The sequence below is a fragment of the Petaurus breviceps genome, unplaced genomic scaffold, assembly GCF_028583685.1.
Source record: "Petaurus breviceps papuanus isolate PSGF00001 unplaced genomic scaffold, PetGlider_PUasm1.0 178, whole genome shotgun sequence".
In the NCBI taxonomy this organism is placed as follows: Eukaryota; Metazoa; Chordata; class Mammalia; order Diprotodontia; family Petauridae; genus Petaurus; species Petaurus breviceps.
The window spans coordinates 19920706-19934200 of NW_027185777.1; the positions used below are offsets into that span (position 1 = coordinate 19920706).

General features: G+C 37.3%; 1 protein-coding gene across 3 annotated transcripts in view; it reads right to left on the reverse strand.

Annotated features, from left to right (window-relative positions):
• The window catches only part of MPP7 (MAGUK p55 scaffold protein 7), a 265591-nt gene that overhangs the window by 68670 nt on the left and 183426 nt on the right, over positions 1-13495 (reverse strand). For all 3 annotated transcript variants that reach the window (XM_069086374.1, XM_069086375.1, XM_069086373.1), the window contains one exon: positions 2844-2925. In XM_069086374.1, coding sequence (XP_068942475.1) covers positions 2844-2925 — 82 coding nt within the window. The remainder of the gene's footprint in view (positions 1-2843; positions 2926-13495) is intronic.

The following is a 13495-nucleotide window of genomic DNA, read 5'->3' on the forward strand; positions in this document are numbered from 1 at the left end:
CATATATATGCATGTGCGTGTACATATACATATATATATATATATATATATATATGTATGTACTAAGTTGGGTACAGAAATCTATCTTATCCAATAGGGAAATAGGAGGGTAAGGAATTAAGAGATTGGGAGGGAGAAAGAGGGCAAATTAATGGGGGCAGTAGGCAAAGGTAAAACAGACTTTTGAGGAGGGAGAGGAGGAAAAAAGAGAAGTATAATCAGTAATAGGAATTGTGAATCTGAATATAAATGGGATAAGTTCACCCATAAAATGGAAACAGACAGCAAAATGGATTGGAAACAATAATCTAACAATATGTTGTATACAAGAGAAATACTTGACCAGAAAGGCACACATAGAGTCAAAATAAATGGCTAGCACAGAATCTAGTGTGTTTCAGCGGAAGTAAAAAAAACACAGAGGTAGTAATCATGACCTCAGTCAGACAAAGCAAAAGCAAAAATGGACCTAATTAAAAGAGATGAGCAGGAAAACTACATCTTGCTAATAGGTACCATAGATAATGGAGTAATATTAAAAAATTTTACAGCAAGTTTCTCAGATAAAGGTCTCATTGAATGGAGTCAAATTTATAAAAGTAGGAGACATTACCCAAATGATAAATGATCAAAGGATATGAACAGGCAGTTTTTAGAAGAAGAAATCAAAACTATCTACAATCATATGAAGAAAATGCTCTAAATTACTACTGATTAGAGAAAGGCAAATTAAAATAACTCTGAGGTACTACCTCACTCCTATGAGAAATGACAAATGTTGGAAGGAATAAGGAAAAAATAAGTATATTAAAGAAGTGGTCAAGTTGTCCAACCATTCTGGAGAATAATTTGGAACTATACCCAAAGGGCTATAAAACTGTGCATATCCTTTGATCTAGTAATGCTACTATAAGATCTCTATCCCAATGAGAGAGGGGATGATGGAGGGGATGGCAGGTTGGGGCAAAGGGAAGTTAGAAGCACACACTTTTGAAAAGGGGCAGGGTCAAAGTAGAAAACAGAACAAGTGGGGGATAGGATGGAGGGAAATATAGTCAGTCTTTCTCAATATATCAACTATGGAAATGTTTTGCATAGCTACATGTGTATAACCTATACTGAATTGCTTATCTTCCCAGTAAGGGTGGGTGACGAGGGAGGAAGGGAAAGAATCTAGAATTCAAAGTTTTAAAATCAAATGTTTAAAATAGATATAGATATTATACACATGCAACTGGGAAATAAGATATACAGGCACTGGGGTATAGAGATCCATCTTACCCTACTGTAACATCTGAGAGGGGATGGGGGAGAACATAGGAGAGAGCAGATTGGGGGAGGGGGTATACAGTGGGATCACTGTTTTGGGGTAGTGGGTAGGGGAAGGACAGGGAGAAAATTTGTAACTCAAAATCTTGTGGAAATGAATGATGCAAACTAAAAATAAACATAGAATTTAATTCAATAAAAAAGATCTGTACCCCAAAGATTAAAGAAAAGGACCTAATTATACAAAAGTGGGTATAGCAACTCTTTTTGTGGTGACAAAGAACTGGAAATGGAAGGGATGCTCATCAGCTGGGGAATGGCAGAACAAGTTGTGGCATATAATAGTGATGGAGTACTATTGTGCTATAAAAAACAAGGCGGGGGGGGTGATTTCTTAAATATATGGCAAGAACTATGCAAACTGATGCAAAAAGATATGAGCAGAACCAGAAGATCATTGTGTACAGTAACAGTAATTTTGTAATGATTATCAAGTGTGAAATACCTGGCTACTCTGATCAATAAAATGATCCAAGGTAATTTCAAAGAACACATGATGCTATTCACCTTCAGAAGGATAACAGATGTATTCCAAATGTAAATTGAAGTACAATTTTCTTGTTTCATTTTTTTGTGTGATATGGCAAATATGGAAATATGTTTTGCCTGATTTCATACATGTATAATTGATATTCTGTTGCTTTTTCAGTAGATGGGAGAGAGGTGGTGGGGGCGGGGCGGGAGGGAGAGAATCTGGAACTCAAAATTTAAAAAGAAAAGAATGCTTTAAATAATGCATTTTTAAAAATACGGAGACAAAGGTACACCTTAAGTTGCCAATACGTAAGAAGTAAGACCAGATCGGAAATAGATGCAGCAGCAGAAATAATAAAAATTACACCTTTGGGGCGGCTAGGTGGTGCAGTGAATAAAGCACTGCCCCTGGAGTCAGGAGGACCTGAGTTCAAATCCGGCCTCAGACACATAACACTTACTAGATGTGTGACCTTGGGCAAGTCACTTAACCCCAACTGCCCTGCCCTCCCCCCCAAAACAAAACAAAACAAAACAAAAAATTACACCTTGGCCTTAAGTCAAGTGAAGGTTGTTATAATTTCTTCTCTCCCTCTCTTAAAGGATTTAAAGAGATTGTATTCTTCAGATATTTGATTTTGTAAAAAACCAATTTGCAGAAACATCGAAATATTTAAAGAATTAGAGTATATCTAGAGCATGCAGTATATCACTACCATTTTAGAGACAGTAAACAGACCCACTGAGTTAAAATGCCTTTAATAAGGTTAGAGAGACAAGAGGCAGTCTCAAGCTTTGATCTCAAAGGTACTCCTGAGTAGGCATGCACATGGCCTCACACACTTAGGACGATTTCACAAAGAAAGATCTTTAAGTCTTGAGAAGGTTGATCATCCTTTATTTACATACAAGCAAAGGAAGAAAAAATGTCACTGATATGAGCTGGTTCCCAGTGATTCCTAAACCATTCCCACATTTCCGTTACCATTCATTCCTTGATTACCATACGCCACATCTCAGTCTTACTCATGAAATCTTACCGCTTCTGTCTGCAGCTCCTCCTCTCATGATTCTAGCCACAACGACTGCTCCCGTATGCTCGTCCTTCTTAATTGTTGCTCCCTAAAGACAACCCAAAAAATACGGGCAAGGGAAAGATACAGGGAAAAAACATTTAAAAATAAGTCCATTTGTACAGGAAAAAATCAAACGAACGTAAAGAAAAATTAGTCTAAGTCAAAAATAAGAGTGCTATCTGTTATTAATAGTTTAATAACTATGACATTAATTGTATATGTCATGATCACTAATGTTGAAAATGCATCACTTAAATCTATCTTCTGGATTTATTAAAGCAATCTGTAGACATTCTTTCAACCTATATGTTAATATAATCATTTTTATATTTTTGTTGTGCTTACACCTTCTAAAATAATTTTAATGATTCCTTTTATCTTTGCAATGCTGTTATTTCAACCCCTCCCTCACCCAAACTGAAGCTCTCTTGTGAAAAAGAAAATAAAGAAAAAACCTCCCACTCAATGGTCACATCTAAAAAAGTATACAATATTCTGTTCTATTATTTTTCTGCCTCTTTGATGTAAGGTGAGAGGGGAGGTTTCACTATCTGCTCTCCTAGACTTTCACTGGTTTTTCAATTACTCAGAGTTCAATTTTCATTTGGTAATTTTTTTTATTTATATCATTGTGGTCACTGCATATTTTCCCCCTGGTTTTGCTTATTTTGCTCTCACAAATATTCCCATGTTACTTGAATTCCTATTTATTATTTCTTATGGTATGATAATAATATTAATATACCACAGCTTTTTCAGTCATTCCCATTTACTGGTCACCTAATTTATTTTTGGCTCTTTGAGTGCTACTTTGAATATATTGGTATACATTAGACTTCTGTTTCTGTCTATGACTTTCTCAGATTATATAACCAGTAGTGGAAACTCTTGGGTCAAAGGACACTGACAAATTAGTCTCTTTATTTGCATGACTGAAATTAGCATTCAGAGTGGTTGGACTTTTTCAAATCTCTATCAAGAAAATATCAGTGTGCCTGTTTTTCCATAGTCCCTCCAACACTGACTATTCCCCTCTCTTGTCATCTTTGTCAATTTGAATTGAATAATGTGGAAAGTTGTTTTAATTTCCCTTTTTTAAAAAAGCATTATTGATTTGCACCATGTTTTCATGCGGCTATTTAAAATGTACAATTCTTGTGAAAATCTCTTATCTTTTGACCACTCATCTACTAGAGAATGATTCTCTGCTCTTTATTTCCATTAATTCATTATATATTTTATATGTTAGGCTTTTTTATAGGTGTTATTTGATAAGTATTTTGACCATCTTACTAATTCTTTTCTGATTCTAACTTCATTAATTTTATTTCTTCAAAATCTTATTACTTTTGCGTAATCAAATTTCTCTCATTTTTTATGATTTCTACTACCACTTATTTAATTTAAAAAAGTAGCCATAGTTGTGAAATGTACTTGACTTTACAATTTTTTATAATACAACCTTTAAATTCAGGTCATGTATCCATTTTGAACTTTCTGAGTTATATCACAGAAGACAGTGATTTAACTCAATTTTTGCCAAACTACTTTCCAGTTTTTCTAGCAATTTTTTTTTAATTAAGAAAAGAAGTCTTTCAATAGGTTATTTAGTCTGATATTGATGGCCTCTGTTTCTTGCTTTTATTGTCTATTCCACTGATCTACTTCTAAGTTTTTGCTTTATTTTGTTTGTGTGTTTTACCAGTACCAAACACTTTTGATGACTAAATCATTCCCCAACTGATGAATGCTTAAAGGATATGAAGAAATCAAAGCTATATATAGTCATATAAAAATGCTATAAATAACTATGGATTAGAGATATACTAATTAAAACAACTCTAAGGTACCACTTCACACCTATCAGAAATGACAAATGCTGGAGAGGATGTGGTAAAATAGTCACTAATGCACTGCTAGTGGAGTTGTGAATTGGTCCAACTATTCTTGAGAACAATTTGGAACTGTGCCCAAAGAACTATAAAATTGTGCATACCCTCTGATGCTACAACACCACTACTAGGTCTGTATCCCAAAGAAATCAAAGAAAACAGAAAAGGACCTATATGTACAAAAAACAGTTATAGCAGCTCTTTTTGTGGCAGCAAAGAACTGGAAATTTAGGGGATCCTCATCAATTAGGGAATGGTTCAACAAGTTGCAATATATGATTGTAATGGAGTATTACTGTGCTATAAAAAATAATGAGGGGGTGGTTTCAGGAAAAACTCAGGAAGACTGATATGAAGTGATGCAAAGTGAAGTAAGCAGAACCAGGAGAACAATGTATATAATAACAGCAATATTGTAACAATAATCAATTGTGAAAGACTTGGCCACTCTGATCAATGCAATGAGCCAAGATAATTCCAAAGGACTCAAGTTGAAAAATGCAATCTACTTCCAGGAAGAGACTGATGAACTGAGTCAAGATTGAAGCATAGTTTTGTCATTTTCTTTGTTTCTTGTTTGTTTTCTACAATATGGCTAATTTGGAATTATGATTTGCATGAACTACTGGCCTTCTTTATGCATGGAGAAGGGACAGGAAGTACAGAGAATATGAAACTCAAAAAATGTTTAAAGTTTTAATAAGCAATAATTTTTTTAAAATATACATATTGTGGCAGCTAGGTAAGACCTGAGTTCAAATCCAGCCTCAGAAACTTGGCCTCTCTTGCTAGCCATGTGACCCTGGGCAAGTCACTTAACCCTAACTGCCCTACCATCCCCCCTCCAAAAAGCAAATATGTGTGTGTATGTATTCCTTTAAAATTTCATCTGCTTAAAATTCACCAAATTTCTAGACTTCTAAGATCTTTCTGAAACCCGATACCAGCATTCAGTGTATTAATTATCTTTCTAAGTTTTTGCCTTATCTGTACATTTGAAAAGCATGTCATCCCTGCTTTTATCCAAATCACTGATAAAAATTATAAACACCACAAGGAGCAATACAGATCCCTGGGGCACTTTACTGGAGACTTGCTTCCAAACTGACATGGAACCTTCAATGATTTAATCCTTGGGTCTAAACTAAAACTTGTTCTAAACTCATGTAACTGTATTATCATTTAGCTCAAACCTCTGCATCTTGTCCACAAGAATGGTATTAGATATTCCATCAAATACATTGCCTAAATATAGGCAGATTATATCTATGGTATTCACCCAGTAGCACTGTCAAAAAAAAATAAGAAATGAAATTAGACTAGCATGATCTATTCCTAATGATGCCATGTTGGCCTTAATGCGTATCAATCAAAAAATATTACTTACTCTATGTCAGGCATTATGCCAGATGCTAGGAACACAAAAACAAAAATGAAACAATCCTTGCCCTTGGGGACCTAAAATTCTTTTGGGTGAAATGACATGATATTCTAAATATCTAGTCAGGTGGACAGTATATATAAAGGCATGGAGATGGGATGTGTTGTACAAGGAATAAGTAATGTGTAATAAGATGGGAAAGGTAGGAGTCAGACTATGAAGTACTTAAATTGACAAAAATAGGTTTTTATAGTTTATCCTGGAGGCAAAGCAGTTTTCCAAAGAGTGGAATGATAAATTTAGGACTCATGTTTTAGGAGTATCACTGTGAAAACTATTTGAAGGATAAACTTGAGGGGAGAGACTTGAGGCAAGAAGCTACCGCAATAGTAGAGGGGAGGCAATGAGGGCTTGGACTAATGTGGTGGCTATGTAAAGATCAGGGCTTCCTTTTCATAATAATTAACTTAAATTTTTATCCTCAAGATGTTCTCATGGCATTAGTAGGGTGGGTGATGTTATTCTTATTCCTATCCACAGAATAGTTTACAGATGAGGATAGTGAATGTTTAAGGGAGTTTAAATGAATTGACTAAAACCACACAGTAAATTAACAGTAAAGTCAGGACTAGTATCATGTACTTGACTTTAGCCTGGGGCTTTTAACATAACATTATGCTACTATCCATTTTGGAGAAGACTCTTAAGTTCAGATGATAATAAAATAGGCATGACAGATGGGTTGCTTAAGTGTCTTTTCTTAGGCCAATATACACAAGTGGTAATGGTATCTACTATCCTTATGCTTTAGGATCAGGTAACTTCTTAGTGGGCAAAGAAATATTTTAATTTTCTGGCATGAGGCAGGGAAAGTATCATAAAGCAGGTTTTTCAACATTCTTATTTTATGGACCAAAGGCAAAGTCTGGATGCTCACAGGCTAACAAATGGAACTACTGGTCTGCAAGACCAACACATACTAGCAGTTATTTTTTGGCAAGGAAATCTTGAAAAGGCATCCAAGAAACCAGCAAGAGTTTGGAAAAGTCATCCCACATTGCATCACAGTCCTGAAATACTGCCCTTTAGGTGGGGTAGAATTCACACCACAGTAGAAAGTGGGATTTTTCTAAAATTTGCCAATAATCACATTCCTATAATTAAAAAACAGGCATAATGAAACATAAAAGGACTAGCCTGACTCCTCTAGTAGACATATTTGTATATGTGGAATGTGTTTCTATGGAATGCATTTCTGGCATAAGTCTACATTTGGCTACAGTAATACTAAGATAAGATGTTGGCAGGCACCCTATTATTATGGCACAGAGGAAAGATCACTGAACTTGTAGTCCGTAAGACCAGAGTTCAAATTCTGCTTCAGTTACTTATTAGCTGTGTGACCTTAGACAAGGCCTTCAACTTCTCTTAGTCTCAGTTTCCCCATCTGTAATCTGGAGATAATTATAGTTTCTACTATATAGGATTGTTGTGAAGATTAAAAGTACTTTGTAAACCTTAAGGGGCTACATGAATGTCAGCTATTATTATTTATCACATAATCAAATAAACCAAAGATCTAAATGAACATCAAAACCAAATTTAAAGAAGGAAATGAGATTTTTTTCCTTAGACTAACAATTTAATCTGTGCTCACATCAGTCTAAAATAACAAATCTACTACTCTGATGTAGGTTGGTCAGGGGATTTAAATCTGAAGTGATTTACAGAGATCTTTAACTAGTACATTCACTATTAATGGTATGTCACCATCCCAGACATAAAAACTAATATGTTAGGGGGAGCCAGGTAGCACAGCGAGTAAGAACACCAGCTCCAGTGTCTAGATGACCTAGAGATCGAATCCCGGGCTCAGACACTTAGCATCCACCCAGAAACACCTGGCCATGTAACCTTGAGCAAATTACTTAACCCCAATTGCTAAAAACAAACAAACAAACAAAAAAACTAATGTTACATGACTATGACGCTCTAAAAGGATCTTGACAAACTAGAACATTCTCTTACCATCTTCAATGCATTCAGTTACTTGCCTCATGGTCATTCTCTCCTCCTCCACTCTGGCCCTCATACTTGGGATTTCAACATAGTTACTGGTATTTCCTCAAACACCTAACCTCCCAGTTCCTTAAATAATTCACTGAACACTTCCTATTCCTCCACCCCACCCTAAGCTACAAGATGGTCAAACCTTTGTTCCTGCCATCACCCCACAAATGCATCATTTCCACATGCATGAATCTAAAATTTTCTTTTGTGATCACAATCTATTGTTATTCCACTTCTCCCTCTGCCTTGCAAGCCCTATTTTTCACCCTCATTGTGCCCTCCAATCCTTTGACCCTGTAGTGGCAATCACACTGGCATACCCAGGATAGCTGCTAGCACAGGTTCTTAGATCTACTTTAGTAGGAAAGATAGCTATTTAAAGTTTTTTTTTAATGCTTTTTAATTTTTTAATTTTAATCTTTTTAAATTACATTCACTAGTTCAGGGGAAAAGTAAATACCCTGAACTTCAGGGAAAATACAGAGAAAATATAAGCAGAGAAATAAAGACCAACAGACAGTGCTCTGGCTGCCTGAATCAAAGCAATATTGCTAGGCACTTTACATACATTCCTGGATTGAGAGAGCCTTTACATCTGAGCAATGGGGGAATCTCTGAACATATGGTCACTCAGAATCTCTACCAGAGAATCACAAGATCCTTCTCATAAGCCTGCCCCCAAAGCAAAATATCAACTCAGAGTATATACACACTTCTCAGAACCAGAAGGCATCACAACCCTTGTGACTCAGTGACTAATTAGAAATTAGCAAAAAGAGTGAAAGCCGTCCTACAAGCAAGTTTCCCTCTAAGCTCCTCCTTAGGCAAGTCCCTCCCCCAATGGGATCCACAAGAGGCCTATCAATGGACAGGGAAGACCTTATCATCCCATTAACATTATAGAATCTCAGTTCGTTCCCAGACCACCACTGCTACACTGGCTAAACTCTTTTCCCTTCATGATGATGCCCTTTTGGTGAACTAGTTCAACTTTATACTGGTTTCTTATCTTGAGTTTCTTGCCCTCTTATATCTTGCCCTGTCAAGCTTCAGTCTTGCACTACTTCCACCATACGCTGCCTTTGCTCCTATTCTCATGCTGCTGAAAGACGCTGGAGAAGATTATGAAATTGTGCTGAGTCCACTATAAATTTATATTTATTACATAATATCAACTGAGCCCTCATGGAAGCAAAGTAAGCCTTTTATTGATCCCTAATTAACTCACTATAGCAGTTTTTCCAAATCTTTTCATTTTCAAACTTCCCATAGCTTCCCCTCCCTTCACCCTCTTCAAGTATTTCATTTCACTGAAAAAAGAATGGACTTCTAGTTGCCCAGAGTTCTGTCTTATCCCTTCCTCTCCATCTCATCACTCAAACGATTTCTGTCACTATCACCTTCTCCATCCCTGTTTCAAATAGAGGCGGCTCTTCTCTTTGCCAAAGCAAACTCCTCTAGAGGCACCTTCTATCCTGTCTTCTCCAGCAGATTGCTCCTTCTAACCATGCCCACTCTCTCACTTATCTTGAACTGCTCCTTGTCTACTGGATGCTTCTCTACTGCTTAAAGACATGCCTATGTCTTCCCCATCCTCAAAAACCCCTCACTTGATCTGTCAGTACCATACTGCTCCTCCCTTCTGTGGCTAAACGTTTTGAGGATTTTCACAATTAGTGCCTCTACTTCCTTTCCTCTTACTCTCTTCTTAACTCTCTATAGACTTGGCCTCTAGCCTCATCATCAACTGAAACTATTCTTTCCAAAGTTGCCCTCAATCTCTAAACTGCCAATTCTTTTCTCAATTTTTATCTTTCCCACCCTCTCTTCAGCAGCCTTTAGTACCATTAATTGCCTTCTTTTCCAAACCTTCTTCTCTCTAGATTTCTACAAGACTATTCTGGTTCTTCTTAGTCTTCTTTCTGGATTTTTATCCTAGTTATTTGCACCAAATAACTGAGAGGATATTCTGTAGGGCTCTGTCCTGAGCCTTCTTTTCCCTCTATACTATTTCCTTGGTAATCTCATCAGCTTTGAACTCAATCTCTACGCCAATGATTCTGAAATCTACGTATACAGCCACAACTTCTCTCCTAACTCCCCAACTTGCATCTTTAATTGCCTAATGGACAGACATCTTATACTTAACATTCCAAAACTGAACTCATTATCTTTTGCCCTAAACCTTCCTTTCTTCCAAATTTCCCTTGAGTGTGGCAGTACTACCATCCTCCTAGTCATGGAGGTTCACAACCTAAATAATATCCTCAATTTCTCACTCTCTCTTATACCTCCAATTTCCAAAATATTACTAAGACCTGATGAAGAGCAGCTTTGCAGCATCTTTCATACGTACCTTCTCCTCTCCTCCCCTACTGCCATGACCCTATTGCAGGTCCTCACCACTTCATGCCTGCACAACTGCAACAGTGTTCAAGTTGGTCTCCCTGTCTCAAGTATCTCCCCACTCCAGTCTATGCTCCACTCGTTGATCAAAATCTTCCTAAAGTTCAGATCTGATCATTCTACCCCCCATTCTCTACCCTATTCAATAAACTCTAGTGGCTACCTAGTACCTTTAGGAACAAATACAAAAATCTCCTTTTTGTCATTCAAAACCCTTTATCTCCCCTCCTACTTTTCCAGTCTTCTTAAACTTTACTCGGCCTCATGTACTCTGTAATCAAGTGACACTGACAACTGTCCCATAGCCTGGAATTCTCTTCCTCCTTATCTCTACCTTCTGGCTTTCCTCAAATAACAGCAAAAACCCATTTTCTTTTTCCTTTTAATATACTTTATTTCCCCCCAATTACATGCTAAAACAATTTTTTTAACATTGGTTTGAGTTCCAAATTCTATTCTTCTTTCCCTCCCTGCCCCTTCCCTCATATGGTAAGAATCAGAGGGAGGTTATACATGTACATTCATGTAAAACATTTCCATGTTAGTCATTTTGTACAAAGACTCAAATAAAGAAAAGAAGGAAAGTGAAAATAGCATACTTCAGTCTGTAGTCACAATATCTGTTCTTTCTCTGGAGGTAGACAGTATGCTTCATCATTAATCCTTTGGAATTGTCTTGGATCACTGTGTTGCTGAGAATAGCTAAGTCATTCACAATTCTTCACTGAACAATATTGCTGTTACTATGTATAATGTTCTTCTGGGTCTGTTCAATTTACTTTGTATCAGTTCATGTAACTCTTTCCAGGAAAAACCCATTTTTTATAAGAAGTCTTTTCCAAACCCCCTTAATGCTTTCCATCTGTTGATTATCTTCAATTAATCCTATCTAAACCATATTCATACATAGCTGCTTTCACATTGTCTCCCTCACTAGACTATAAGCCCCTTGAAAGTAGTACCTTTCTTCTGTCTTCCTTTGCATACCCAGTATTAAACACAGGGCCTAAAACACAGTAGGTACTTGACTGAGTAATGGCATATTACCTCCAGATAAGAAATTACAAACATGATAAATACAGAGAAGCACAGAAAGACTGACATGAACTGATGCAAAATGAAGCAAGCAGAGGAGAGAAAACAATATACGAGGTTGCAACTGTAAATCAAAAACTATCAACAAACAATTGAGAATGAAATTTCAAAGTGAAAAAGAAACAGCTCTCCAAAGACTCAATATGAGAAGGCACCTCACCACATTCCTTTGCTGAGGTAGGGAGGTCAGGAAGGTATAACACTGAGTTATCATGTCAAAGTTTTACATTTATTGATGTTGTCTTGGTCCCGTCCCCCCACTCACACCCCAGCCACTTCCTTCTCTTCAAAAGTTCTTCATGATAAAAGAAGAGTGAAAGGGAAATCGTATGGGAAAATTTAGGTGATATAAAATAAAATATACCAAAAATATGTACTTAAAAAGCATCTGACTTCTACTTTGCCACAGGGGGCAGATGTTGCACCAATGGGTAAAAATTGTAAACAAGTTTATTTGGGTTTAAAGGTAAGGAAAAAATTCCCAACATTCTGAGAGATCCAACAGTAAGTGAGACAGTGGTTTCTTCCTCTTTGGAGTTCTTCAAGCAAAGGCGGGCTTACTATTGTGAGCAGATGGCTTCTGAGATTCCTTACAGTTCTGTTATTCAGTGAAAGCCTAACCTGGACTAATCAATCAATATTAACTGAGTATTAAACTATGTGGTCAGCATTTTGTCAACACTGAGAGAAATATAGAAGACACAGCCCTTAGTGTCAGTGATTTTATACTCCAGAGTTTACAAGAGAGGTCAGGTTCAATGAATTAGTAGTTTATTTTTTCTACTTTTTATATACTCACAAATCTTTTATCCTCTTGTGAAAAAAATATAGAAAACTTATATGAAATGAAACACAAATATTGAAATTTGCCTCGAATACTTAAAATAGTATTGCTTTGGATTTCTGTAATGCAGCAGACCATGGACAGGCAACCTGAAATGTCAAAAAAGTTTAAAAATACTTTTTTTTGGATTCTGTTTTAATCATTTTAATCAGGTGTCTAAATGATTTAGCGAAAATAACACTAGTGAAGACGGCGGAGTAGAAACAGGACTTCCATGCAGCTCCAGCTCCCACCTCCTCCAATTCATGTAAAAAATGACTCTAGACAAACTTTGGAGCTATAGAGCACACAAAATGACAGAAATAAGCTAACCTCCCACTGAGGACAGCCTAGCAAGCCAGCAGGAAGGGGCCAGCAAAGGGGGTTGGGAGCCGTGCCCAGCCCCGCTTGAGCCTGAGGTTTCAGCCTCAGGGTAGCCTGACCAGGGCGGACCTTAGATCACCAGCAGCTGTGGTGGTTTCCAGAATTATCAACCCATAGATGTGAAGGACAAACTGAGAGGTCAGTGCAGTGTGGACTTTGGGACCTGGGAATTCTGGAATGCGATCAGGCTTTGTCCCTGGGGTGAAAAGCAGCTTAGGTGCCCCTGCCCTGCAGCTGCAGTCTCGTGGCTGCCTCAGAGCTCCTGGTCTACAGATTGTAGGGGCACCAAGCGACCAGTCTGAGGGGTAATCACTCTTGCTTTAACCTGCTTGGATCTGGATCGCTGTCTAGGTTGGAGGTCCTGGGGTGTGTGAACAGTTTGCCAGAGCATGTGGAGGCTTTAGAGAGGGCACCCAACTAACACCTCCAGCAGCTCCAAAAACCCCAGCATTTGGGATAAAGCTCCCATTTCTGGTAGCAGAGTTCTACTGGGGCAAAAGGCTCAAAAGTCAAGTAATTGAAAGGCAACATGAACAAGCAAAGGAAGCAAAGCAAACAGAGCAAT